This window comes from Fomitopsis serialis (assembly GCF_022376445.1).
Source record: "Fomitopsis serialis strain Sig1Antser10 chromosome Unknown B0H18scaffold_207, whole genome shotgun sequence".
In the NCBI taxonomy this organism is placed as follows: domain Eukaryota; kingdom Fungi; phylum Basidiomycota; class Agaricomycetes; order Polyporales; family Fomitopsidaceae; genus Fomitopsis; species Fomitopsis serialis.
The window spans coordinates 40,882-66,686 of NW_025955167.1; the positions used below are offsets into that span (position 1 = coordinate 40,882).

General features: G+C 55.5%; 8 protein-coding genes across 8 annotated transcripts; 6 read left to right on the forward strand and 2 right to left on the reverse strand.

Moving 5' to 3' along the window:
* Nucleotides 1-9: 9 nt before the first annotated feature.
* Nucleotides 10-2,836, forward strand: B0H18DRAFT_1126618 (uncharacterized protein; the record flags this gene model as incomplete). The annotated part of the gene is made up of 12 exons (XM_048035189.1): nucleotides 10-301; nucleotides 357-512; nucleotides 559-738; nucleotides 794-892; nucleotides 941-1,063; nucleotides 1,110-1,255; nucleotides 1,302-1,667; nucleotides 1,717-1,956; nucleotides 2,003-2,179; nucleotides 2,239-2,312; nucleotides 2,372-2,497; nucleotides 2,554-2,836. The coding sequence occupies 12 exons, from the start codon at nucleotides 10-12 to the stop codon at nucleotides 2,834-2,836; spliced, it is 2,262 nt and encodes a 753-aa protein (XP_047885764.1).
* An 843-nt stretch (nucleotides 2,837-3,679) lies between these two features.
* Nucleotides 3,680-5,963, forward strand: B0H18DRAFT_1126619 (uncharacterized protein; the record flags this gene model as incomplete). Its single annotated transcript, XM_048035190.1, has 3 exons — nucleotides 3,680-4,151; nucleotides 5,627-5,712; nucleotides 5,772-5,963. The coding sequence occupies 3 exons, from the start codon at nucleotides 3,680-3,682 to the stop codon at nucleotides 5,961-5,963; spliced, it is 750 nt and encodes a 249-aa protein (XP_047885765.1).
* A 2,288-nt stretch (nucleotides 5,964-8,251) lies between these two features.
* B0H18DRAFT_888916 (uncharacterized protein) lies at nucleotides 8,252-9,127 on the forward strand (the record flags this gene model as incomplete). Its single annotated transcript, XM_048041250.1, has 3 exons — nucleotides 8,252-8,642; nucleotides 8,705-8,883; nucleotides 8,918-9,127. The coding sequence occupies 3 exons, from the start codon at nucleotides 8,252-8,254 to the stop codon at nucleotides 9,125-9,127; spliced, it is 780 nt and encodes a 259-aa protein (XP_047885766.1).
* Nucleotides 9,128-11,073: 1,946 nt separating this feature from the next.
* Nucleotides 11,074-13,121, forward strand: B0H18DRAFT_1126621 (uncharacterized protein; the record flags this gene model as incomplete). Its single annotated transcript, XM_048035191.1, has 9 exons — nucleotides 11,074-11,272; nucleotides 11,334-11,531; nucleotides 11,593-11,676; nucleotides 11,731-11,771; nucleotides 11,834-12,079; nucleotides 12,136-12,534; nucleotides 12,588-12,824; nucleotides 12,885-13,046; nucleotides 13,110-13,121. The coding sequence occupies 9 exons, from the start codon at nucleotides 11,074-11,076 to the stop codon at nucleotides 13,119-13,121; spliced, it is 1,578 nt and encodes a 525-aa protein (XP_047885767.1).
* Nucleotides 13,122-13,869: 748 nt separating this feature from the next.
* Nucleotides 13,870-17,069, reverse strand: B0H18DRAFT_1126622 (uncharacterized protein; the record flags this gene model as incomplete). Its single annotated transcript, XM_048035192.1, has 10 exons — nucleotides 13,870-14,308; nucleotides 14,357-14,449; nucleotides 14,508-14,581; nucleotides 14,649-14,810; nucleotides 14,861-15,097; nucleotides 15,147-15,983; nucleotides 16,032-16,246; nucleotides 16,308-16,436; nucleotides 16,508-16,771; nucleotides 16,823-17,069. 10 exons carry the CDS (start codon nucleotides 17,067-17,069, stop codon nucleotides 13,870-13,872), a joined length of 2,697 nt encoding a protein of 898 aa, XP_047885768.1.
* Nucleotides 17,070-17,491: 422 nt separating this feature from the next.
* On the forward strand, nucleotides 17,492-19,040 carry B0H18DRAFT_960652 (uncharacterized protein; the record flags this gene model as incomplete). The annotated part of the gene is made up of 6 exons (XM_048042984.1): nucleotides 17,492-17,619; nucleotides 17,643-17,842; nucleotides 17,904-18,247; nucleotides 18,392-18,489; nucleotides 18,528-18,766; nucleotides 18,967-19,040. 6 exons carry the CDS (start codon nucleotides 17,492-17,494, stop codon nucleotides 19,038-19,040), a joined length of 1,083 nt encoding a protein of 360 aa, XP_047885769.1.
* Nucleotides 19,041-19,757: 717 nt separating this feature from the next.
* B0H18DRAFT_960653 (uncharacterized protein) lies at nucleotides 19,758-21,845 on the reverse strand (the record flags this gene model as incomplete). Its single annotated transcript, XM_048042985.1, has 4 exons — nucleotides 19,758-20,855; nucleotides 20,908-21,201; nucleotides 21,426-21,601; nucleotides 21,656-21,845. 4 exons carry the CDS (start codon nucleotides 21,843-21,845, stop codon nucleotides 19,758-19,760), a joined length of 1,758 nt encoding a protein of 585 aa, XP_047885770.1.
* An 829-nt stretch (nucleotides 21,846-22,674) lies between these two features.
* Nucleotides 22,675-23,906, forward strand: B0H18DRAFT_888958 (uncharacterized protein; the record flags this gene model as incomplete). Its single annotated transcript, XM_048041254.1, has 5 exons — nucleotides 22,675-22,883; nucleotides 22,977-22,999; nucleotides 23,052-23,291; nucleotides 23,377-23,528; nucleotides 23,583-23,906. 5 exons carry the CDS (start codon nucleotides 22,675-22,677, stop codon nucleotides 23,904-23,906), a joined length of 948 nt encoding a protein of 315 aa, XP_047885771.1.
* Between the last annotated feature and the right edge of the window lie 1,899 nt (nucleotides 23,907-25,805).

Sequence of the window (25,805 nt, forward strand, 5' to 3'; positions counted from 1 at the left end):
TCTCACAACATGGCGCCGCGGGAGACTCGCTCCGCTGCAGCAGCCAAAGTCTCGAAGCCCCCGGTCAAGACCCCCAGGAAGCCGAAGAACAGTGCGGCGGCCAAGGTGACGTTGAGCACGGCCGACGTTGAGCCATCTGGTCCCACCACCTCCATGAGCTACCTGGAACGTGTCAAGCTCATGAAGGGTGCAATCCGGGCCCAATTTCCAAATGCCAGCGAGAAGGAACTCGATGTGTCGGCGCGGAAGGCGGTTACAGACATGAATAAACGGATGAAGTCGGACAAGGAGCGTCTCGATGGTGAGTATGCTATATTGCGGTGGCAGTGTGATCTATGCGCTACAGGGAGATACAGGCATACAGGGCGCGAGCAAGGCGATGATGGAGGAGGAGGACGGGAACGAGGAGCAGGTTGACGAACTTCAGGCTACGGAGACGGGATCGGACATGGGCTCTGTGGTCGAGCAGGCAGGACCTGTTACGCCGACCAAGGGCAAGGGCAAGAATACAAGTAAGCAAACAACGTCGCTCTTAAGTGCCACTCCAACTGGTCTCAGAGACGACTGGCGCCACTACACCCATCAAGAACGCGCCTAAGAGGAAGGTCACCATCATCTCGGACGAGGAGGCTAGCGACGCTGAGGACAAGCCGGAGAAGAAGAAAGCGAAGACTCAGAGCCCACGAAAGTCGGCGGCGGCTCGATCCTCCAAGTCTGCCGGGGAGAAGAGCGGCGCAGGTGAGTAGCGTCAAACATGTTTTTTGTACGCTAATGCTCGGGGAACCATCTTCAGGTGGGAAACGTACCGTGGCGGAGGTCGTTATCCCTTCTCCACCTCGCAAGACCGTCTCGAAAGCGTCCAAGGATGAGGAACGCTTGACCGCACTCCTCGGTGAGTGAGGAACTGAACATATATTGACACCGGTTGATGCTTGGTCAGGCAGGAAGGGGGCGAAGGGGGCGAAGAAAGGAAAGCCCTCTCTGGTCGTGCCGGAGAGCAACAGTGATGAGAGCGAGAACGATGAGAGGATGGAGACCGAAGACGACGAGATGGGCGGCGACGGTGAGCCCAGTTCTCTTTTCAATGTTGACATCATGCAATGTTGCAGCTCTACCCACAGGGCACAAGGCTCATTCGATCGACGACGAGAGTGATGAGGAGGAGAGGTCGTATAAGATGTCTGCAGGCGACGATGACGACGACGAGGAGAGTGAGGAGGACTCATGGGTGAAAGATGAGGCAGACCCCGACAAGGTAAGCTTATTCCAGCAGCTGAACTGACGACTGAGATGTTCTCCAGATCATTGTGAAGACTGAGGAGAAGCCTGCTCGCGTGCCGAAGGGGAAGGGAAAGTCGAAGACGGCGAAGGGGAAGGGGAAGGGGAAGTCGAAGGGTCACAAGAAGTCGAAGCCTGACGAGGAGGATATTCTTGCGAAAGAGCCTTGGAAGACCCTCGTGGCGCGTGCGCAGCAAGATCTGAGGGCATACCTTGCCCTGGAGAACGCGTGGCCTCGGAAGAGGGGTACAGATGTAGAGAAGAAGAGCGTACCCAAGCGGATCATGCAGGATATTGCCAAGCATCACCCCTCATACGCCCGCAACGCCGAATTCCAGGAGGACTTCAACAATAATTTTGAATTTCACTGGGAAGCACTGGCCAGACAGGTAAGTGTCGCTCTGGGTGTGGTCCAGTACTCACTTTCAACGTTTCAAGGTCATCAAGGGCGCATCACAGCTCCGCCAGGAGGTCAAGCAGAAGGCCAAACGCGTCGTCGAGAAGGAGTTTATGTCGATCAAGCTGTCAGAGGTCGATGCTAACGGCGCGCCGTTGAGTGCCCTTGCACGGGCACAGAAACTTCAAAGTGCGAAGGAGGCCCGCATCAAATGGCTGAAAACAGACGACGTGTTCCATTATGGGAGCCTGGTGCTTCCCGACGCCAACGTCGATCCTGAGGTATGTGTTCCGTCTCCCGTAAGGGATCTATGCTCACACCAATCAGCTGTGGGAGGAGCCGGAGCTCGACACGCCCTTCCACAACATGGCCATAGCGGAGGTCATAGCTCTCCAGTGGTGGAGCGGACCACACCCGGAAGCTTTTCGCGGGCGCAACAAGGAGCGGTTCGAGGAGGCGTTGAAACGTATCCCGAGCAACATGATTGCGCTCGTGTGCAGTGCGGTGAGTGACATCAATCACATTGGGTAGGGCTACTGACAGTCTGAGCTGTACTACGTCAGCTCCGCGTGGCCCTTGATGAGGCTCTGAAGGGCAATGCTACGGTCAACTTCGATGAGAAGACGTATGCCCCCGAGTAAGCCCAAGTGGTAGCGATCTGCCAGTTATTCATGGTTCTAACGATGCCTGATACAGGCACGACCAGTACAAGGAGAGCGTTGACGTCGTCCGGGAGCTGGGCAACCCAGAGAATGTGTCTTCCGAGGCAGGCTTCATTCGGCTGGCGAAGTCCATGGACACCAACCTGTCGACCAACATAAGGTAAGTTGGCTTCATGTGTGGGATCCCAGTCTGACAAGGGATCTGTGTTCTTGCAGGGCCATGGCAGGGATTCCCGAGGGCGTGGAGGGCGTAGATGGTGGAACGGGCAAGGGAAAACGACCCCCCGGCATCAACTTCGCAAAGGTGAGGGGCAAGTGGGGGAAGCCCGAAGATGCCTCGAGCGCAGCAGCCAGCTCGTCGAAGGCGGCTGATGCAGGGGGGTCCAAAGCTCCGCTGTCAAAGGGGCCTGAGGCTGGCACGTCCCAAGGTGGATCGTCACAGCCCGTAATGCCCGATGCCGCCAGTGGCTCGAAGGGCGAGGAGGAGGAACGAGACTGAGCGGTGGCACGAAGGCATGATCTCATTGCATGGCGCTAATATGGCTACTTACCCTGCTGACAGGCTACGTCGGTGGAAAACTCCGCCTTTCGGGTTGTCTACGAGAACTGTTGTACGATAGTGCGTTCTCTCCTTTGTACCCGTGGTTCTTCCGCTTCCGCATGTCTCCGTGTAACCTTCCTGCCCGGTGCCAATTTGGGGTCTGTTTTTGTCGCTGTATCTTTTGTCAATCTGTCGTTCATACACTGCTCACGTCCCTTACGTCTTATACCTGCTGTACCTTGTTGTATGGACAATGAATGTGTATTTGCACCCGCATACCAGGGAAAGCCGAAATGAATCAGGCAGATGCTCATTCCCAAACATATTTGAATATATTCAGAGGTATTGAGAGCAGTGGGCAGGAAAGGCGTCGACGCAGGGACAGCTTGTTCAGACATATTCAGACATGTTTGGTGCCTGCAAAAGCAGCCGTCCCACTGGGAATAAAAGCCGGTTTAAATGTGTTTATAGGTGTTGAGAGAGCCCATTTTGATGGGGAGAACGCCCCACTGAACTGATTGAAAGACATATGAGAATCCTGACTGGTTCTTCAGAGATGTTGGAAGCCTTCATAAAGAAGCGGGCATTATCCGATCTTTGGGCGCTTATGTCCAAATGAGCGCTTCTTTCAGACGCTCTTCAGGCAAATCAGCGCTCCGCCAACATGTTTCATCAAAGCATGGTTGGCTGAAACACGGGTACTTGTCTTGAGGCTCGTTTGGTGGTTCATACCAGTTTAAACAGGTTTGGTAACTCTCAAACCACCTCAAACATCTTGGGCTTTGTGGGTGTTTTTTCCTGATGAAGAAGGTCGAGGACGGCTACAAACTGAAGCTGTCCATGGTGGTGAACCTGCTGGGCTTACCGGAGAACGCGCGGAAGTTGGCGGAGGCCCTCGGCGACATCGTCGATGACGATGAACTCAACGCCCGCTCCACAGAGTTCGATGAATTCGTTGACAAATTGCTCGATCCGCAAGACAAGCACTTACGCCTTCCGGGCGAAGACATATTATTCGACGCCCATATTACTCAGCTCCTCAAAGCTATCAAGGCGGGTACGAGAGGTACCGCCGTCCAACGCCTGGTCGACAACACGACGGTGGAAAACCAAGCAGAAGGCGCCGTGCAAGGGGGACGTGCTGCACCCAACCCCAAGTTCCAGCCGAATAATGCCCTCCGGGAGCAGTTGAAGTCCATTAGCCAGATGGCACGCAAGCGCAAGCGTTCCGACACCGTCGAGGCAGAGCTGGAGGAAGATCGTGGCCGCGACGGTCCGAGTTCCTCTCGCCAGCAGTGACCTTGCACGCTTGACAACGACTAAAAACGTCGCACATTGTCACGTCTCGCTGTTGTACGTCTCGCTGTTGTGTGTCCCGCATCACGGCCGTGGCCCTTCTATCGTACATTCGTCCCCGTTGTGTCGTCATCTGATTGTAGTGCTGTACGAGTATGTGTACCCTCTGTTGATCGTCTCTACCAACGCTGTCATAACTATGTCTCATCGCTATCTCTTCGCTGTTCGCTGATTGTCGTAGCTTGTACTACTATTGTCGTCGTAGCTTGTACTGTAGTCGCAGCCTGCACTGTCGCCGTCTCATGGAATACATATCTGATGCAACGTTGACATCACGCACGACTGGCTGTGGTGTGCGCGTGCTGATGCATCGACCTTTGCCTGCATCGTAGTCGCCGGTGAAGCTGGCTCAAGGGGCAAATATTCATTTATACAGGCTACGTACATACAGTGAACAAGTAGAATGAATGCGATCGTGTAGTGCGCTTGCGCCTGCTACTGTACGGTAGACCCGTACACGTCGCGAGCGAATGACCGGTGTATGCCGGGATGGTTGTTTCACGTCGTATGTCCTCCTCGGCAGGCTAGGTCGCGCCGTTCTTGGGAATCGACGTGTGGCGCGCAGGTGATCGTACCTGCTCATCCACACGGCGCTGCTAGTGCTGCTAGTTCGCCAACTCGCTCGGTCACCCGCCCGGCCCTACTCAGCCATCCATCCCGTCTGTCTGGCCACCCGTCTGCCGCCCGTCCGTTTGCTCGCCCGCCCAACTGCTCGCCCAACTACTCGCTAGATCGCCAGCTTCTCCACTAGTTCGCCCGCCCGCACCATCGCTCGCTTGCCTGCGCGGTAGTTCGCCCATCCGCTCGCCTACTAATTCGCTTACCTGGAGTCGGCAGCATGCAACCCGTCGCATCCGGGTGCGGCGGGCTGAGGCTTGGCCAGTGCATGCCTACTGGGCCTGTGCTGGCGTTACTTGAGCGCACGCGCACCGGGACTATCTCCATCGTGTTCATCTCCGTTGTGTTCGCCTCCGTCCGGTCGTCGTCGGTGAGCGTTCGCTTGTCGGGTCGACTATGGGATCGAGGTGACAAGCGTGGCACTCACCTGTATCGCTGGCCCTGCTGGCCATGCCCGCTTCTCCTCCCTGCATGACTCTCCTGTGCGAGCCTCCAGCAACGCCTTTGGCAGATCGCTGGAGCTCGTTACAGTCGTGTACAGCGTGGTCTTGAGGCGTGCAGCGAGCCGATGCGTGCGCCCCGATTCTTTCGGACGAGCTCGCTTGTGTGTACCAGAGCTCGGTGGCGAGCAGGCCAGAGTTGAGGGCGGGACGGGGAGGACTCGGAGGACATGAGGGGAAGGGCAGTGATTGGAAGTGGCAAGCGTTGGGTGGCGCAGCCTCGGCGCTTAGGACTTCTCTTGCGGACTCGACCCACTCATAGCGACAGTCCCAGACCTACCTGTGCCGCCTCCCCTGGACGAGGACGATGAGATCGCTGGTGCAGCGTTGCCATTGGATGGCACACAACATCCTAGGTGGGTATTGCGGCCTGATCCCTAGCTAGTAGCGCTGACACCATGTGCTGCAACCTCTCGCAGCACAACACCGCGGTGGACGTCCTGCTCGCGTCAGCCCCGAAGACGCCTGTCACGCCTCCGCCTCCTACTACGAGGCGGGTGATGCGGTCGATGGCGGCGCAAGACCTCGACAAGCTTCGCGTCCTCGCACGCACGACTTGCTCGAGCTGCGTGACGCCCACCGCTCACTGTCTCGCGACGTCACTGAGCTGAGAGATGCTCACAACGCGGTCGTAGCGTCGACGGACTCGACCACCACAAAAGTTCGACTCCTGCAGGGCGGGGGGCGTGCGGGTACGTACTCATTCGCCATCTCCTCGTTCCATCGACGCAGCAGTGATGCCACCGTCTCCCCGATATCCAAGAGTATACTCGCCACCCACCCAACCTGCCCTGCAACATCCTTCTCGGTGCGCTCGAGATGTTCCACCGAGGACCCCTGCCCCCGTTCATCCCGACGAATGGACCATCTCGCGTCCACCGGCCGATGGAACAGCCGGCCCCAGTGCTGCCGTAGGTCCCGCTCCCGTTGCCTGAGGTCCCGCTCCCCGCGCCGCCGGAGGTCCTGGAGGGCCTGCTCCTCGTGGCGCCTGAGGTCACGCCCGCTCCCCGGAGTACGACAATGACACCGCGCAGGACGGGCCGCCGTACAAATGCGTGAAGCGGAACGGATGGACGAAAAAGAGGCGTGACGGTCAAGCACAGACGTCGACGAGACCGGAACATAGCGCGGTGGCGACCACCGCAGGGCCTTCACTCGCTCGAAGCTCGAATACGTCTGCGACTCGTACCCATGGTAATCACGCAGGTCCTCTTCGGCAAGATGGCCTGGAAGGCCAGTGTCGTGCGTCAACAGTCCTGAAGGTCACGTCGATCGTCCGTGCAGGAAACCGTATCAAGAACTCGTCCATCCTCAGTGTCTTCCTGGAGAGTGAGGTTTCATCAGTCCGTGCCCTGTTCCGCTCTAGGGAGGAGGCCGTCGCCTTCGAGAAAGCCTGGAATCGCGCACCCAGAGACTTCCCTTCCGTTCGTGCGAAGGTTGTGCAGTAGTCAGTTACTACTACTATACGTCTCAAATCAAAATGCTAAATATGCGACCCTAGCCCGCCCGCGAGCGATGCTCATATACGCGTGGCGTGCTGGAACGTACATGGCAATCTGCCTTTTAATTTGAGGTGTGACCGGTTCCGGAATGCCCTCGCCCAATTCGACGTCGTAAGGCTACGACTGCTGTGTAGCTGGGCGAGTCGATACACCGTCGTTCAATGCGCCGGGCGGGGTCCTTGCCGCACTGGTGCGAGCAGGTCCTTCGTGTGTACACCATCCGGAACTGGGGGGGTCCAAGGTTATGGTCCTGCGACTACCAGGGCTGTGGCTGCTGAATGCTTACATCCCTCCACCCCACTCTCACTGGTACACGCTGTCTGCCCTTGGCCCATCTGAGCTCCTGGAGCGGGCACTCGCTGTTACCACCAGGGATCCGGAAGTCCCAGTGGTACTCGCAGGCGACCTAAACGCTCGCACAGGGACAGTGTCCGCCTTCCAAGAGACCTGCCGGTCTTCCCCAGATGACGCACCTATCTCGCAGCATGGCCGTGCACTGCATCAGCTATGTCGGGACTACGGCCTTGACATCTTGAATGGGACTCACCTACAGGATGCAGATAGCTTGTCGATGTTCGCGTCGTTCCGGGCACTCGGGTGCACGGTGATCGACTACGCAGTGGCCTCCCTGCAACTCATCAGTAGCGGAAACGTTCGCCTGCGCGTTCTGGAGCACTGGCCTGAATGATCAGACCATGCATCCCTATGTATGGTTCTCGATCAGCGGCTCGCGGTGTTACCGGTATCCTCGACAGGACGGCGGGAGACGGAGAGAGAGGGTGATAGCGACGCATTGCAACTCGAATGCATTCCCATCTGTGGATCAGCCTACGCTATGGGCTAAGCTCCACGCGGCAGGTTTCTCGGGACCACTGTTTGACTGGCTGTGGATGCTCTACGCCCGACTGCGGTATGTCGTCCGTGCAGACGGCCGCATGTCTGACTTCTTCCGAGCAGCGGCGGGTATCCTCATAGGTGATCCTGCATCACCGATCCTCTGGATCCTCTTCCTGGCAGACCTCCGCATCTCTGATCACGAAGATGACATCCGGCTAGGAGGGGTATGTGTATACCTCGAGCAGGCAGACGACATCGCGCTCTTCTCTACCTCGTTGGCAGCTCTGCAATGAAAAATGGATGAACTGGCGCGGTGGTGCTCGCTGAACTTTGCGACGATCAATGCCTCCAAGACGCAGCTGATGATCTTCGGCCCACTCCCGTCGTCACCCCCATCACTCATGGTGAATGGCAAGCACATCACCCTCGCCGACAGGGATACTTACGTTGGCACAACTTTCCTGTCGACCTCGCGAGACATCTTCTCCGCGCATGTTGACCGTCATGTAGCGATCGCTCGCCGGACGGCGAATGCAAGCCTGTCGGTGGAATCGTATGTGATGACGTGTTATACTAGGTTGGGTAATATCCCGACTCTGTGCGTCGAGTATACCGAGAACGCGCTTGACCTCGTTATCGAGAACTTCGCGCTCAGCGGGGGTCTCTTCCCGAACCTCGTCACCGTCGAGGCGCACAACTTCATGAGGTTCTCGCCGTACAATGACATTCAAGAGGAGAGCCCTCGCGAGTTCATGCTCACATTCCGCCAGATCCAGGCGGACATGCGCGACGTTTCATTCTACTTCCGCAACAAGAGTGGGCTCCCAAAGCTCAGTGACTCGGGCATCGCAGACGTGATTCTTGGCGGGCATGCTCTCACTGTCACCGCGCGAGTTGCGAGCTCAAGCAAGGATCGCTCATCTGCCCTCTACGTACGTCGCACCATCTCTCGTAGTCATCACAGTACCAAACTGACTTACCGAATTGCAACAGCTCAAAGTCGTGCAAATCAGGTCGACACACTCAAATTTTCAATATTGAAGACAGCAAGCACGACCTCCTGCAGGTGCAGAACACGATCACGATCACAGTGCGCACAAGCCTGGAGTACGTCGATGGCCAGCTCGTGACGGTGCGCGACTGCATGGACGCCGCGAAGGTGGACGGGAACGGGACACAGGCGCTGCAGGACGTAAGTTGCATCTGTCCTCTTTCGTCATTGGGAGGCACAGGGACTGACATGTCTCCACAGCTATTGCAGCATAAGGACGAGGGTGGACGCGAAGACGGGCACTTTCAAGGTCTTGTTGAAATGTGACTCGGCCATTCTGCAGGATGTCGGCCGCCACGAGAGCATGGCGAATCGAGCGCAGTCACGGTCGGACAAGGCGACGAAAGGAGAGACGTGGCACTCAGCGGCGTTCACGATCGTTTGAGCTCGTCTTATGCTCATGTCGTCCCAGGCCTGTCCAGACATCTGACTCTGCGTCTTTGCGATCTTGGTCTCACATCTACATGCCCATAAGTAACGAGATCCAGATACGCTACGCTTCGAGTGTCGTCAAAAAATAGGCGGTTGACGCGGCGCGTTCTGTGGTAGACAATAGTAGGAAATGGTGTATCATGTTCGTCCCGACCATCACGCCGGCGAATCAGAAACTCATCTAAGTCCCACCTGAGCCCAAGGGTAGTGCCGGACCCACCGGGCTTCTCTCCTCTATTCAGACTTTGAGTCCTAACACTGGCTGAGAATGCTGCTGAGGCGACTGTCAGTGCACACAGAGTACAGTGCAGTGTATAGGAGCAGCAACGCGAGTGAAGAGGCCACGAACACCGCACATGATGCCGAAGCCCGTTATACATCGGGCGCAGGTAAGCACGTCTTTTCCTCTACATGCTCTGAAAGCCTTAATGTCTGGACTTCAACTTGCAGAATCAGGCATCGTCAATCATGCACCTACCATGGGCAGCAGCAGTGAACAACCTACAGTCGAGAAACATGCATGTGCATGTACGGTACCGGAACTAAGCAGGACTGTACAAGGTAAACTTTTTGTTTATTCGTTGTAGGGTGAATTCTCAAAGTCTGAGTACTACACTGCCGGGTTAGCGGCGCGGCCTCCTAGGCCGTGTCGTAAACTTGCTGCGGGGCCGTATGACCCTGCCTCGAGGAATAATCAACATCAACAGGAATCGGCTCACTTCCCACTGCCGCCTTGTCCCAGGCGAGGCATCCAGTGGATAGCCTGTCACGTTCAGCCTCGCGCGGCTAGGGATCTCAGATGGCTTCAAAGCCGCACGAAGCAGCATAGTATCATTTCGCCCACTAGTGCTACGACACTCACTTCGACGTACGACCCAGAGCAAGCCCGCAATCAACACTTCGAATCTCCTAGGCACAAAGCGAAGAATTCGCGATGGACGGAGCATCAAAGGGACCTGGCTAGCAGTGCCACAGAGCATTCAAGTTCGAGCTTGGAGGAATTGAGATCATTGGTAAGTTCCAGCCCATGTAGTACAGCTCGTAACCTCGTAACAGTAACATTACATGTCACATTTACACTTCGACAGTTTCACGCCATGTACGTGGATGGCATACGCCCGGCACGCACTGGATACGTTCGCCTCAACCGGAACCTATTTGAGTCAGAAACTGAATTACTGGGCTGTTACAACGCTAACGTCAATATCAACAGGGACAGTCTGTACAGTCAACCGTAGTGGCTACCATATGCACGTCGATGCCGCAGGGCTTGCGAGACGATCTGACAAATCGTCTTGCTGCGTGCTTAGAACCTGAGGCCCTGAAACCAATCAATACAGCTCAGAACGGCGGTGAGCATGTAGTCCACGCCATGCATTTCTCCTGGTACAATTGTCATTGTACTACTGTAGGTGCAGTATCTCTATTAATTGACGTGCCCTCATCTCAATGTTGCGACTGCAGCTCACCGAGGATTTCGATGGTGGCGAGCTTGTCCTGTATGAAGCAGGCTTAGTAGTACCTCTACGACATGGTGATTTCGCTATCTTTCCTTCTTGCAGCTTGACGCACTTCAACTTACACTACAAGGGGCGTAGAGCATCTATTAATATTTTGCTGCATACTGACAGGGAAATGACCAAATGGCTTGGAGGGCGCAACGGTTGGTCGAATAACAGCAGTTTCATTTGATGTACTATGTAGCTTGAATCGACTACTGGCTGCGTGCTTTCCCATGCTTAATAGCGCTCGGCCGTCACCCGTGTCCCGTGTTCATCGCCGACACTCGCCGGCATCGATTGTTGAAGTTCGTAGCGTCTCGGCAGCTATCGCAGGTGCGTCTCTTTCTTTTTCTCACTACAGTCTACACCTCCGCTGTTCGTTTCTTAGTACTCAGATATGGACAAGCGCGCCACGAGGTCAGCCGCTACCGAACAAGCCTCCGGCACGGCACGGTCTACCAGGTCGACGAAGACCTCCGCAGCCGCAGGCGGCTCGAAGAAATCGACTAAGCCTACAAAAGGCAAGGCAAATGAAGCGGTCGCCAAGAAGAAGGTACAGAAGAGTAAGGAGGCAGAGAAGGAAGAACATACCACCAGTCAGTAAAATCCGTGAACCCATGAACCCGAATGTTATCGTTGGTTGATGATACGTGTCAGACGTACGCAAGAGGGCATTGAAGATGATGAACGAAGAGGAATTACCGGCCGATGAAGAGCCACGAAAAGCAAAAAAAAAGAGGCGTGCTGGTACGGAGGCCGAGGCAGACGTCGACGAACAGGATAAGCCGGTCGAAGACACTCCGGAGGATGTGGAGATGGAGGATGTGGCGACTAAGCAGAGTAAATCCATTCGACGTACGTGGTCAGATCACTCTCTGCTATACACTACTGATTCGCTTGGCGTATTGGTACTAAGCCAAACCTAAGCCGGCGTACGGGAAATTTGCAAAAGACAGAACTGCTTTGGATGCCGGCGAGGAAGATATTGTGCGGTCATTGGGTACGTTCACTCACATACGCACGATCATTTTGTCTAACCTACGACTCGTCGGAGGCGGTGGTCGCCGTCAAACTGGGGACAAGGCGAGTGGGAAGGTAGGTAGTGCGTCGTGTTATGCACCGAGCTCATTTATTTCAAGACAACTGACATCCAACAGGACAAGGGTAAGGCTAAAGCGACACGCAAGGACGAAGCAGTCGAATCTACCGACGAAAGCGAGGAGGGCGATGGTAAGGTTGACGGTGTCGAGATAGAGAATGAGGACAAAGACGAGGAAGAACGCGAAGACGAAGGCGGAGACGGCGATGGTGAGGATGAAGCCGAGGTGGAGAGCAGGTCTGAAAAGGGGGAGGACGATGATATGATCGAGGAGCAGGACGAGGAGGACGAGGGCGACGTTATAGTGAGTACACCGCCTGCACTATTGGCGGTGATCAGCATAGCACTTACAATATACAGCTGCTGTCTGAAACCAAGGCCAATCAGAAGAGTGATCGTGACAAGCTGACGGCCGGTGAAGGCGAAACTAGCCGTCGCGTCAAGGTCGCCGACTTGCCGAATAGCGTCAAATCTCTCGTCTCGGCAGCGCAGAATTGCCTGTGTCTGCGCATTGCCCTCAACTCTGCATGGACGCAGGAAGCATCCGTCACGTCGCAGCGACTCCCCACCAGCTTCAAATTGGTCAAGGATAGCCTCGACGATACACTTACAGGACGCGGTAAGAATGACCAACCTAACGCTGCAATGGAGGAAGCACTGCAGTTGCTGCAGGACGACCGGAAGAAAGTCAGGCTTTCGAAGAAGGAACGAGAGGAACGAGAGGCAATGGAGGCAATGAGAAAGAAGGTGTACACTGTGGTGAGTCAACGATTCCTGGTGGACCAGAAGTCACAGACTCTGATCACCATCAGGTCTGGACGTGCGCATCACAGATGCGGAACGAGCTGAAGAAAAAGGCCAAACAAGTAGTTGAGCAAGTCTTCAAGTTCGGCGGTCTGTCTGTCGCTCAACGCACAGAGGCTGCCTTCTGGCTTCTCGAGACACACCCTACAGTCGTGAGCGATGGCACAAAAAAACGCGGCATCCCCAACTTCGTCTTCGGGGGCATCGAAATCCATTTCGATCGGAAGAAGAAGCTGGACCGGGAGGTAAGTGCTCAGATCGCACGTTGTGTGTTGAATCCCAGAACGAACTCACGGCAATTTTAGCGTACGAAGGTCGAGCCGAAGGAGCCCTTCCGGGATGAAAGCATCCCGGAGCTTATCTACCAGTACTACGGCCTGGCCGGTCGCCCTGATGCGAGCATCAATGCGGCGCTGGATGACTTCAGGAAAGTCCCACTTAATCTCATAGCCGTCTCGTGTAATGCGGTATGTTTGTGTTTCCATATTCTGGTACATTATTCACGCAGTTATGCATACCATCACAGATAGAGTCAGCACTGATGGATGTGGCATCGCGCAGCCAGCCTACAGTGTTTTCGAACAAGCACTTCGCTCCAAACATCAGGAAAAACCTTCGTTACATAAGTTGTCTTGCATAGACCATAAAGGTAGCTGAAGCTTAATTAGTGCCTTAAGACAAGTCAAAATCTTTTTTGTACTATAGAGGCCCACACAAACTTAAAAAAAGACTAAAATAGAGGCACTTTCTCTTCAGCTAGAGTATGCTATAGTGACTGAAGGAGAGTGGACCGTCAATCTGTTCCTTCAAATCAAGCACCTATCTTAAGCTACTTAGATTACTTAGGCATGCTTTGATGGTGGACACTTTGCCTTGGCTGCATGCACAGGCCACAGGAGTATGGTGAGCACTGAATATACACGTTACACACATGTCATATGAATACACTGCAAGTCGAAGCAACTTTAGGATCAGACGCTGGCGAAAGTACAAACAATGGATAAGGAAAACTACGGAGACCCGGCTCGGAATACCAGTACAACGAAGTGGGCATCAAAGAACAGGTTGTCGATCTAGAGATAGGCTGTTGTGGATCTTCCAAGGTGGTTGATGGTATCATAATGTTTGCTAGATTGTGTCCTAGAACACAGGTTAGCTTGGATATAAGCTTCTCCGAGTCCTAATGCCAACAGACAGACCTTGGAAAGATCGCCGCTCCTCCTACACCGTCTATAGCATTGTAAGCATTGAATAGCATTGTTCACCTACAGATCTACACACCACGCACCTTCAATAGGCTTCCTCAATCTCGTCCTCCTCAGGCTGCTCCGTTTCTTCAGCCCCAGCCTGCACCGCAGCCAGCTTGCTACTGGAGGCTTCAGTTGTCGGAGCTCGCGTCGTCGCGCCGCCCTCGCCCGCGCCGTCATCGCCCGCGTCGTCATCGCCCGCGCCGCCATCACCCGCGCCGTCCTCGTCCTCGCTGGGAATTTCGGGCTGTTTGGCACTGGCTGACTTTGCGCCCGACTTCGTCATCCTGCTGGTCGAGCTGGCAGGTTTCACCTTGCTAGCAGACTTCTGCACGCTCGTAGACTTAGCAGGGCTAACAGCTGTCGAAGGGGACTTAGCTCGACCAGCATTCAGCTTAGCTCGCATGCGGTCGAACTTGAGGAAGCTACCACCCTTGGCTGCAGGCTCGAGTTCTTCGACAGCATCCAAGTTGAGGCAACCACTGTGGATGATAGTCAGTCACTGTGAATCCTAGACATCTTGCACGTACGAAATATGGCCCCAGATAGCCTTCTTTGTCTCATCGTAGTATTCCGGCAATTCCTCTTTCAGAGTTTCCAATATTGCAATGAGACCGTCCCACCTAGTATTGAGGAAAGTATCAATGTGTGTCTTCAAACCAATTTGAATTTGATACTCACTTGCAGGCGAACTGCTTGTTCGTGAAGAAGTTTTTCTGCCCATGATTCATGATCTCCATCAACGCGCACTCGATCTGCAAATGAAGGCATATCAGGGCTGGACATAGCCAGGGAACAGGTTATGTTTTAGGGCCTACTCACCGCGTTGCACACGAGAGCGATCAAGTTGTCTGGTACCATAGCAAAGTCCTCCATCGCCGCATGCAGGTTCGCATCGGCGCGCGCTCCCAATGCCCAGTGCTGGAAAATCAGCTCTGATATGGCAGGATGGCGGAACGGCTCGTCCTCGTTGAACTGGCTTTCCTGCAGCAAGTGTCACAGATTAGCCATACATGGATTACTAACACACTCACCTTCACGTCCACATGCTTGCGGTGGTCGAAGACTATGCTGATGTCGTTGAACAGGAAATTGGGGATGTGTCGCGTCCCACTGCCGTCGTTGACCTGTGTAGGATGCGCCTTCAGCAGCCACACAGCCGCCCTGCTTCTCTGCTCAGCCGTCAGACCGTGCAGGCCGTACACCGTCTCTACGACAGCTTTCGCCTTCTTCTTCAACTCATTGCGAAACTGCGACGCACACGCCCAAACCTTTCAATAGTTCAGCGAGCCCGTGGTTCGAGAGGTGCGTATCACTCACAATCTTGTACACCTCCTTCTGCAGCTCCATCCGCTTCGCCTCCTCCTCCGCGTCCTTCGTCGCCTTCGTCTTCGCGTCCTTCTCCTTCGTCTTCGCGTCCTTCTCCTTCGTCTTCGCATCCTTCGCCTTCGCCTTCGCGTCCTTCGCCTTCGTCTTCGCGTCCTTCGCCTTCTCGCCGCAGACCATCTTGAACCCAGCCTTCAACGCCTTGATACGATGCCCGTCCTTGTCACGCATCTCGTGCGCATCAGTCAGGCTATCGTGAACCAGAGCGTCTTTCTCAGGGAGTCGACCTGAGTGAACCGAGGTCTCCGAGGTCCACGCCGTCTTGAGAGCTATGCGGAGGCGTAGGGAATTCTGGGACGCAGAGACTAGGGCCTTAACGTCAGGGTGAAGGTCAGTCACCTTCGCACGTTTCTTGCGCGTGCCCTTTGATCGCCGACGTACGACTTTCCCTGCCGTCTCATCGCGCAAGACCTGCACAATCAGCGAGTACTTCATTTGCACGATACGGGAGCTCACCACCACGTCGTCATCCTCCTCCTCTTCATCATCCTCACTACTCTCCCCTTCTCCTTTCTCCGGGTCCCTATCCTCGTCTTCCTGCTCGTCGTCGTCCGCATCCGCATCCGCATCCGCATCCGCATCCGCATCCGCATCCGCATCCACATCCACATCCACATCCGCGGCACTACGTTCGGCTCCGCTCTGATTGTCGGTCGTTTCGACGTCGCTGGAACTGGAATTCTTCGTGATCTTGGCTTTGCTGGCAGTCCTGGGAACTTCTTTGCCTTGGCTCTTCACCGCCGTATGCGATGATTTTCCGCTCCCTTGAGGCTACACGAACACTGGTTAGCAAGCGATACTACGGTGAACTATGAGTACCTTCGGAGGCACGTCAACGTAGACCAGTCGCCGAGTCTTGCCAGTCGGCGACAACGTAGACAACGCCGGGATAGGTACCTTCTTTCTGGTCGAAGACGACGGTCCTTTCTTCGCGGCTTGTGTAGCAGCCTGTGGGCCGTCGTTCGGACCCCCCTCGTTGTCAGAAACATCGCTTGTCTGCCTGGCTTTGTTTTGACCTTCGACAATGTGGTCCCCTTACCTGCTGCGGTGTTAGCGTAGAGATGAATGATTATTGAGACTTGCCCGTCAACTTACTGAGCGACTGGGCAACAGTGGCTTCCTCGTCGTCCAGGTTAGTCGCTCTCTTCGCCAGTTTCTTAGGTGGTTGAGTTTGACCCTTGGCAGCCTGCTTGGGTTTGGGCCGGGGTAGCGGCCAAGGCTTGGCTTTGAGCCGGTAGTTGTACAGTCGTATAAGGTCAGTATGATCTATTGCTGCAAAGATGCCGGGTACATACACTGAGACTTAGCTTTGTCCGACTTTCGACTCTTCTGTTCCACCTCAGAGTCGCCCGAAGTCTGGTCATCCTTGGCTATCTCCTCTTCACCCTCACTATCGACTTCATCGACATTCATATCTTCGTCGTCTCCCGTGCGCTGCTCTGCTTCAGACTCTTGAGCAGACTTCTTTTTCTTATGCTTTGGCGGCGACGGCTGCGATTCCTCTTCACTCGAATCCCGGGCGTCGTTTTCCATCAGAGCTGCACTTCTTTTGCGTACGTCTGACAGTACGTCGTTAGCCTATATTAATGTTGCATAGACGAGCTACTCACTCTTCTGGTGCAACTCCTTCGCGCTCTTGTTGGCCTTCTGGGCCATCTTGCGAAGTTTGGCGAGGGCCTGCCTGTCGGCGGAAGACAGACCTGCCGAGTTGATGTTGGGGATGTCGCTGCCTGACGAGGCTCTGCTGGCCTGCCCACGCTTCGCACAATCTTGCTGGCGGGCGCTTCGTTTGGCCTCGGGGCTGTCGTTGACAGACGAAGCTTGCTTCCGAGCGGCTGAGCGAGTGCGCGATGCCATCCTGGCAGTACAAGTAGGCACAAGTCGAGGAGGGAATAAGACAGCTCCGGAAAACGATGGGAGAGCGGTGTCTCTTCGCGAATCGCAGCTTCCGCTAAGTACTTCCGAGGACCGGGCTTCGCGTCTAATCGATCAGCTAGGTGCGGTGCGCGCACACTTAAGTAGCTAGTAAAGACCCCTGATATACATTAGAATATTTGTGATGCATCAAAGATACGTAGAGATATTGTACTACTGAAGTGATGAGTTGGTAGCCCAGCCATTCCGATCACCGCACCATTTCGACATTTCTCTGTCACTATGTAGGACTATAGAGGCTCGTCTCCCTTTGTAGTGTAGATTGAAATGCGTGAGGCGACAGGAAGGAAAGAGTACGAAGTCACCGGAGATAAGTGGGATAACCAGTCCCGGTTCATACAACTATGTCAGAGCACGGTCCACCGGCATGTGTCTGCCCCGCTGCAGCGGGTACGGTCATGCGCGTAGACGCGAGTTGGCGAGACTACTGGCAGGTCAAAACTGACGGACGGAAGGAACGGTTGTTCATCCGGTAGGTGCAGGTTCGCCTGGTAGACCTCATCCTCGAGCTGCACGATCCGCCCCGCTGCAGCGGGTATGGCTGGCGTCTTCCGGCCCTCGCCCATCCGTCCGTCTCGCGCCACTTGAATGGCACGCAGATTCTCGTGATGTGACGTCGACCAGCCGTTCGACTCGAAGAGGTGGTGTGGGAGCGTTTGGGAGCGTGAGCTCTGACGCGATTGCACGGCGCAACGGTCAGATTGGGTCGGAGTCTATGCGAGAACAGGATGATGTCGCCCGGGATCTCCTCCACAGCGTCATCGTCGATACAAGAGAGCGAGCCGCATTGTCCGGAGGGCGAGGTCCGCGTTGAGCGACATGGTCTCCTGTGGTCGCTTGTACGTCCTCGGCAGACCCCAAGGCGTCGGGCTCGCCCTCGCGTCATCCTCCACCACTTCCGTGAGAAGCCTAGCGAGGGCCCTCGCCACGAGCGCATACTCGTTCTGTACGGAGGACTTGAGGTTGTCAAACTGGAACTCCTCGAGCCAGCGGAGCCACTGGGTGAGGAAACGCACGGAGCCCGCGTCGATGAAGAGGTTGCGGTACGCCACGAGGTGCGGGAAGTGCGCAATGGAGTGGACGAGGAGCTCCGCGTCCTGGTCCGTGAGGCCACTTGAGGTTAATCACCCAGCGGGTTTGCAGGGCATATTCAGACTCCGCTGTGGCGCGGGCACCCGTACGCGCAAGTCGTGTCGCGCCTCGTCGCGCCCTCTTGAATGTAGAGTCGCCAACGCCGTACGCAGCCCACGAACATACCGCGGGTGCGAGTACTTACAGCGACGAGCGGACGGCTGGGAAGTGTGAGTGGCGGGCGGGCGAGGGCGAGGGCGAGTGCCCACAGGTGAGTGCAAACGCATGCGAGCGACCCCACTAACGCAGGCACAGGACGCGGCAACGTGCAGCATGGCGCGCACGGCGACCGCGAGAACGCAGGGCCACTGCCCTGCGTGCAGGCACGGCCAACGAACGGCCGGACCACCGGACGAGCGGACGAGCGAGTGCGGGCGCGGGCGGCAGCATCATGATACACACGGCCGACGAACGCGCGCAATGCAAGCGGGGAGGCGGCGGGCGAGTCGGTGAACATGCAAGTAGTACATGGGTGACAGGTCGAGCAGGTGAGCAGACAGCCAAATGGGTTGATAGGTGGGCGAGCAGGCACACGAACGAGTGGGTGGGCGGGTCAACGGGCACACAAGCGGGGACCACACACACGTCCACCGCACGTCCACGTCGTAGGATCGACCGACGTCCTGTACGGGCAGGTGGACGAGAGGTGTGAGAGGACGTAGGTACCCACTCGTCACTCACCATGCAGCTACGATACCTAAGGTTGAGAAGGTATACACGGGCTCGCTCGAGCGCAGCGCCATTGTTAAAGGGTCTTCATGAATGCATCAGCGCGCGAGCCACATAAATTGTCCACTGTCATACCGACAGCCACAGCAAGTGATACGTCGTGTGAGTGTGGCCCGCGCGTCATCCTCGCCCCGTTCAGAAACTAGACTGATGCATGGAAGCCCGTCCATTCATAGCCTACTTCGAAATGCCAGTACAAATCCCTAACGAGGAGGGTCTTGCGGCGAGACTATGAGTCGCGCGGCGCGGACTCGCTCGCCCGGCTAGTACTACTGAACTTCGCGCGAACTTCGCGCATGTGTACTGAGCATTGTGTAAGAAATACATTAGAATGGTTTAGTAACAAGTCGGTGTTGGCGACCCTAAGAGGGGGCCCGCGCCACACACCGCTGGGTGATTAACGTCAAGTAGTGCCAGCGAAGTATGTAAGGCCGCGAGTGTGCACTGGCTCGAAGCGCGGGCGGCGGAGCTGTCGACGTGCGAGCGTACGATAGCCGTACGATAGCTTGAACAACACGGTGTGACATTCTGGTACAAAGAAACAGACATAGGTTGTGCGACGTTACATGGACAGCTCAATTCGACGTATCCTACAGGGTAGAGGTGTAGAGGCTACATGGCTACAGGTGTGACAGACGTTGAGAATACACGGAATAAGTACAGCGATGCAACATGCAACAGAGGAGCGATATAGCGTACGAATAGAGGCTGTAACACGCGGACGAGAGGCCGCGACCTGAGGCAGAGACACTACGCCAACCTCTGCGGCGATTCTCTTCGAGGCCGCCGACGCCTGTCTGCGTTCACCTCCTCGGCGGCGTCCTCGGCGTCCTCGCGCTCCTCCCTCTGTCTCACCCGCGCCAGGCTTGCGCTCATTCCTGCCTCTTGTGAGCTCATCCAGCGAACAAATGCATCGTCGGTCAGCGACGCAACAGGCTTGGGTGGCTTGAAGTTGGCACGACCCAGCGTAGTGTGATTGAACGCTGTCTCTCCAGGGAGTCGCCTTTTGAAGGTCTGCAACCGGTTGCGCGCGCAGCACTTCGCGCCGTGACGGATGGCTTCGACTAGGGCGGGGAAAGGGAGTTGGAATTCCTCTGGCAGATCTTCTTCGTCTTGCTGGCGCAGCTGGCGCAGCAACTCCTCGCCGAGGTTAGTGAACTGATACGCCCTCCTGACCTCCTCTGTCGTCTGGTAGATGTTCGCTTCGTCGTTATCCTCTTTGAATGAGTCCCAGTCCTCGCAGCCTTTCCTCCACACCTCGAAACGCGCCCTGGTGAAGACGCGTCGCCATCGTCCGCAGAACATATCGTATCGGTCCTTCGGGTAGTTGTCGTACTTCTCCTGCACAGGCTGCGGATGCCACTGAGTACTCAAGAACCGATCCATAGAATGACTGCTCACTATGACGTAGCCCAACTTAGCCCACTCCTCCATACTCAAACCATCATTGAGGCCGTTGTTGAGCTCCTTACGCTCGTCGTCCGTTAGGAACCTGGAAACATCGAACAACGCGAACCATGCTGACAGTTCGCCACACCATACATGGTTGTTGGCCATGATGGGGCGCGTTAAGATGAAATCGCACTCGCTCGGAGCGGGATCCTCTTCCTCGTTGACGTCCTCTTCCACGACCTCGCCGCCCTCAGGCACGACCTCGTTCTCCGGGAGCTCAGTCAGCGCCGTCAGCGGTAGGTTCTTCCACTGCAGCCGTTGTTTATCGTAGCCGGCCCCCGGAGTCAGCTTCGGTCTCTTGAACTTCGTGTGCTCGAAGATTTTCACGCCTCCTATATACACCGGCCAGTTGAACGGGTCGTCGTCCTGGGTGGCGATACGTTGGTATTCGAGCATCTGATTGTTCGTTAATACTGGTTAATTGGAGTACACTGACAGTGGTGCTTACCCGTCCGATGAAATGCTTCCACGTCTCGCTGAAAGCAACCTCGATCACCCCAACCTCGTACTCGCCGTCCATGTAGGTTATCTTGATCACGATATCCGGGATGTGCATAGTCGACTTGGTCTGGCGGGCAGCCAAGATCGGCCCCGCGAGCTCCTTCATCTGCTCGACACCCAGAGTTATCTTGTACACGTTTCTGATCACGAAGATGCAGGGAGTAAAGAGCGGCCTCTGCGAGTCGCATATCTCAATAACGATGTGCTGATGAGCCCCAGACGGGGAGTTCATGGAAAGAGTCTGAGATGAGGAGTCGTAATAGAAACTGACAGATGCGCGAGTGAGTCGCGCATCCCTTCCTCGGCCTCAAGCATAGTCGACTCACTTGAAGAACTTGTGAAGGGCGGGATACTCCTGCACGTAAGCTACTAACTGGAGCCACTCGTCGTTATTGATCTTGACCTCCTGATGTGATTTGACGTCAGTTCAAGTCTTGCGCCAGACGTAGAATAGAGTACACTTACGCGCTCGAAGTCAAACAGTTCAGGCCCAAGTCTTTCGTCCAGCGCGTCCCCAAAGACCTTGCGCAGTAGTGTATCAAGAGAGCGATCGCCGTCCGATTGGGAGGCTTGAGAAGTAGAAAGTGATGGGGCCTTTGCAGATGATTGGGATTCACTGTCAGACGTTGAAGGTTCAGAGCCTGAGTTTGCCCAAGATCAGTGTAATCCAGGCTGATCTAGCTAGGCTAACTCACTGATATGTTCAGAAGAAAGGTACGCTATGTCCTCTGCCTCCACGGCCTCAGCTTTCTCCTCGCAACGTAGGGGACTACGAGGGCTGCGAGGGTAAGGCGTCCAAGCAGTCAGAGACGCAGCATTCCGCAGGAGAGAGCGAGAGCGAGGAGGCAGCAACCCAAGGGAAGTGGGAGGCTTCCCGTACGACATGTTGAGGGCACTTCCGGACGCCGCAGAGCAACCGCAGAGGTATGTACAACTGAGGTACTCCAAACGGCAGCCTTATGTAACACGGGTGCAGCGCGGCTGTACGCCGTGCCACATTTAACACATCCAGGCACAGCCGTGGGAGAGCGCATGGAGAGGCACTAGCCCAGTGCCCCGCATGAGCGCCGATAACGGCGCAGAACGGTGCGCCCTTTGCAAGCTCTAAGTGCAGACAATATTTGGAATGTTTACTCACCTTACGCCGTGTGCCGGGCCTTCAACACCGTACGATCAACGCGACTACACGATGGTCAGCAAGGAAAGACTGAAAGTGCGTTGGTTGAAGCGAACTGACCGCCTTGTGCCAAACTTTACAGGGAGCAGGTGCTAGTGTCAAATGTGCGCCGCCCGTCAAGGTGTATGGAGCCGAGCGCTACAGATGCAGCCTTGCGGCTGCGGGCTGCGGGCTGCAGAAGTCTCAGAGATAGGTGCTAGTGGATGCCAGTAGAAGATGAAGGTGACCATTCAAACGTTCAAGAATGAGAGGTGGGAGGACCTCGCAGTACTGAGAAGAAAGGCACGAGAAGAAGGGAGACGACAGGCAGGGCGGCGTGCTCGCTCCCGCGATCACAGCGTCCTGCCTGTCAGAGTCGCTTAAGTCAAATATAGGAATGAAGTTCGGCTCTTGAGTGGTCTTTGCAAGCGCCCTGAAAGCAACCAGACCCACGACCGTTTCCCTTCGAAAATACCCCTTCGAAAATACGGTAAGTCCTCGTCGAAGTCGATTGAACTCATATCTATTCACTGAAGCTTAAAACACTTTGAACAGGGTATGGGGAAGAGGCGTCGCTCTCTGGAAGAGATCTTGTCAACAACCTGCGCTGCCTGCAACCGACCATTCGACACGGTGCAAGGACTATCAGCACACCAGACTACCAGTCAAGGTTGCGCGTGGTATAAGAAAGGCAAGCTAAAAGAAGTGTTTGCGTTCGACATTTCGGACGATGAAGACGACATTGGGCTGCACGAACTCGATGCACAGTAAGAAGTCAAATTTCTTAGCCCATGACACCCTCGGTAGCCTTTTTTACAGATCGAAAAGTAACAACAACCTCGATCATGATGCCGACGAAGGAGCCAGCGGGAGCGGGAGCCACGTCCATCCACATTACCACCCATCACCTATTACCTCGTCTTCAGATGAAGAAGAAGGTGAAGACCCCTCAGACCTTGCATCCCTGTACGATTTCGTCGACGTCCGCGTCCCGGGACGCGAAGGAACGTCAAGTAAATCAGGGACCTCCTCGGCTCAATCCAGGCGAACTTTGGATGACAACGCGGATCCCAGAGTTGAGGACGTGGATGAGGATGCCGCGAGGGTGATACGTACAGACGAAGCCGTACGAAAGAGTTGGCGGGAACAAAGACGAAAGGAGGCACACCGACACGGTAAGCCCGTCCTCACATTATGTGCCATGCATTAAATTGACGAAAAAAACAACGGCAGATAACCTTGAGGAGGAAGACGCACAAGATGACCGAGAGAAGACCGTCGAACAAGGAGATCGTGACCCCTCAAATCCTTGGGAGCCCTTTGAGTCCGAAATGGACTGGAGATTCGCGTCCTGGGCGATACAGGAAGGTTTGAGTCGGGGATCAGTTGACAGAGCTTTGGCCATACCTGGGGTAAGCTTGACGCAATAAGTTCTATGTCACCGCGTGCTAAGTCCAGCTATATAGTTCAAAGAAAGATTAGGCCTTTCATATCACAATTCCTACTCCTTGTTACAGAGGGTTGACTCGCTTCCGGAGAGGGCGGAGTGGAGGGAAAGATGGTTGACGTTCAAGGACCGACCGAATGAAGAACATCTGGTTCAGTATCGCGACATAATAGAGGCAATACGAACATTGTTAGGCAATCCCGAGCACGCTGATCGGATTGTTTACCGACCTCGACGAATCTTCTCGGATGCCTCTCGTACGAATCGTATATACAATGAGATGTGGAGTGGACGCTGGTGGCATGCAGTGCAGGTGAGTAGGGTGCAATTGAGCACTCCTTGAGTACACTAAATATATATGATGCTTAGAGTCTCTTGCCGGTGGGCGCCGCGGTAGCCCCAGTCATCATTGCGACAGACAAGACTCAGTTGACACAGTTCTCCGGAGGGAAGTCAGCATACCCGGTATACATGACGCTTGGCAACATACCTCGAGCTTTGAGACGAAGACCCTCAGAGCATGCGTGTATCCTTATAGGATACCTCTCAGTCGACAAAATCAGCTCGGACGGCATCACTAAACGCAAACAGCGCGCCTGACGCGAGCCCATCTAGCTAAACACCCAGTTGTTACCCGGCCACCCGACGTGAGATTCACTTATCGTTGCCCGGTCACCCGACGTCGGCCGACGGTGTGACTCCGCCGTTGTTGTCCGGGTCGGCCGATGATCAGACTTTCCGGCCGGCTGCGTGTCGGCCGACGCGTCAAACTGAATGAGCACCTCCGGGCGGCCGCCCAACACGGATTGCTAGCTCCTTACATTGCCTGCTGACGCTCCCCGGTCGGCCGACGATGAGATTTCTCTCTGCAGCCTCAGCGGCCGACGGTCAGAAATTCCATGACCTGCCGGGCGGCCGACCGTGGGACAGACGGTTCTATACCCAGTCGGCCGACCTCTGAACAGCCCACTCTTCTCGCGGCGGCCGCGCATTGGATAGACAATGGCAGTCTGATCGGCCGCCCTGCTGAGGAACCGTAATCATTCTCAAGCCGACCAGTGTCGCCCGGTCGGCCGATATCTTCCCCTGATCAATCATGCCCTCACAATACATCCGGATGGTGGCACGTCGCCCGGATATTTCTCGAGCCACAAGTGACTCCCCGTTATGTCCCGGTCGGCCGAGTGTTCATCTGATGGCTTTCATTGTGCAACAGCCGACACACACAAGGCGATGCCGCTCTCCTTACTTTGTTGGCTAGGCCGGCCAACCAGACCAATTTACATGTCGGCCGGCATGAGGTATGTTGGATGCTGTCAGTTCGGCCGGGTGTGAGATTCCGGATGCCTATCGAGTGGGCTGACACTCGAGCCGGTCCGAAACTACATCCCTCTCCCTGTGGCTAGGACGTTCAGTGGTTTCTCAGACCACCGGAAGTTAAGGGGCAGGCCACGAGGATTACTTTCCGACCGGCTGACATGATGGGCTGCAGCCGTACGGAGTTGATCTCCACTGTTTCAAGTATCACTAGCGAGCCGGTTGTAATTGCAAAGTGGCCTGATGACTGATCGGCGCACCCCGGACCACTCCATTGTAAATAGTGTGTGCCAATGTTTGATGTGCAATGATGGAACTCTGGGGGCCGACCGCATCCCTGTTAGTATGTACCCGGCCGCTATCCTACCCTACCATGCACATCCGCTCCGGCCGAGAGCAGGATATAATCACCGTCTTCATTGCTATTGCGACGATCGTAGTCCAATTGTTGCATGCTAACAGGCGGCCGCCGTTATGTAGCTAAGAGTATGTAGTAACCCCCGGAGGAACGGAGATGTGTTAATTCTGTCTACGTTGACATGAACGGGTCTCCTAGTCCCACCCCGGATGGTCGTACGTCCGAATTTAGGCTGCAAGCAATGTATTATACACAACGGTTATCCAAGTTCCACTACTCTCTATCCGCGCCGCAGCGCTCCCTCAGCCTTTGCAGCATTTCCGCGCCTTGCCTGTTTGCCTTCTTCATTTCTCGCAGTGCCTCCAATCGAGCCTTCACAACATTGCTCTCCTGCATCTGCCTTCGCAGCATCGTCGGAAGGGGGCCTTCGTACGTGGGACCCCGTACGATTCCGTGGGCAACTGCGGCACATATGAGAGAGAACGGAATGCTCCACATGGAATCGTCCTACCTTGAAATTCCTCCTCCGATGGTGATACTGCGGTGCGCCAAGGCCCAGGCCTCCCG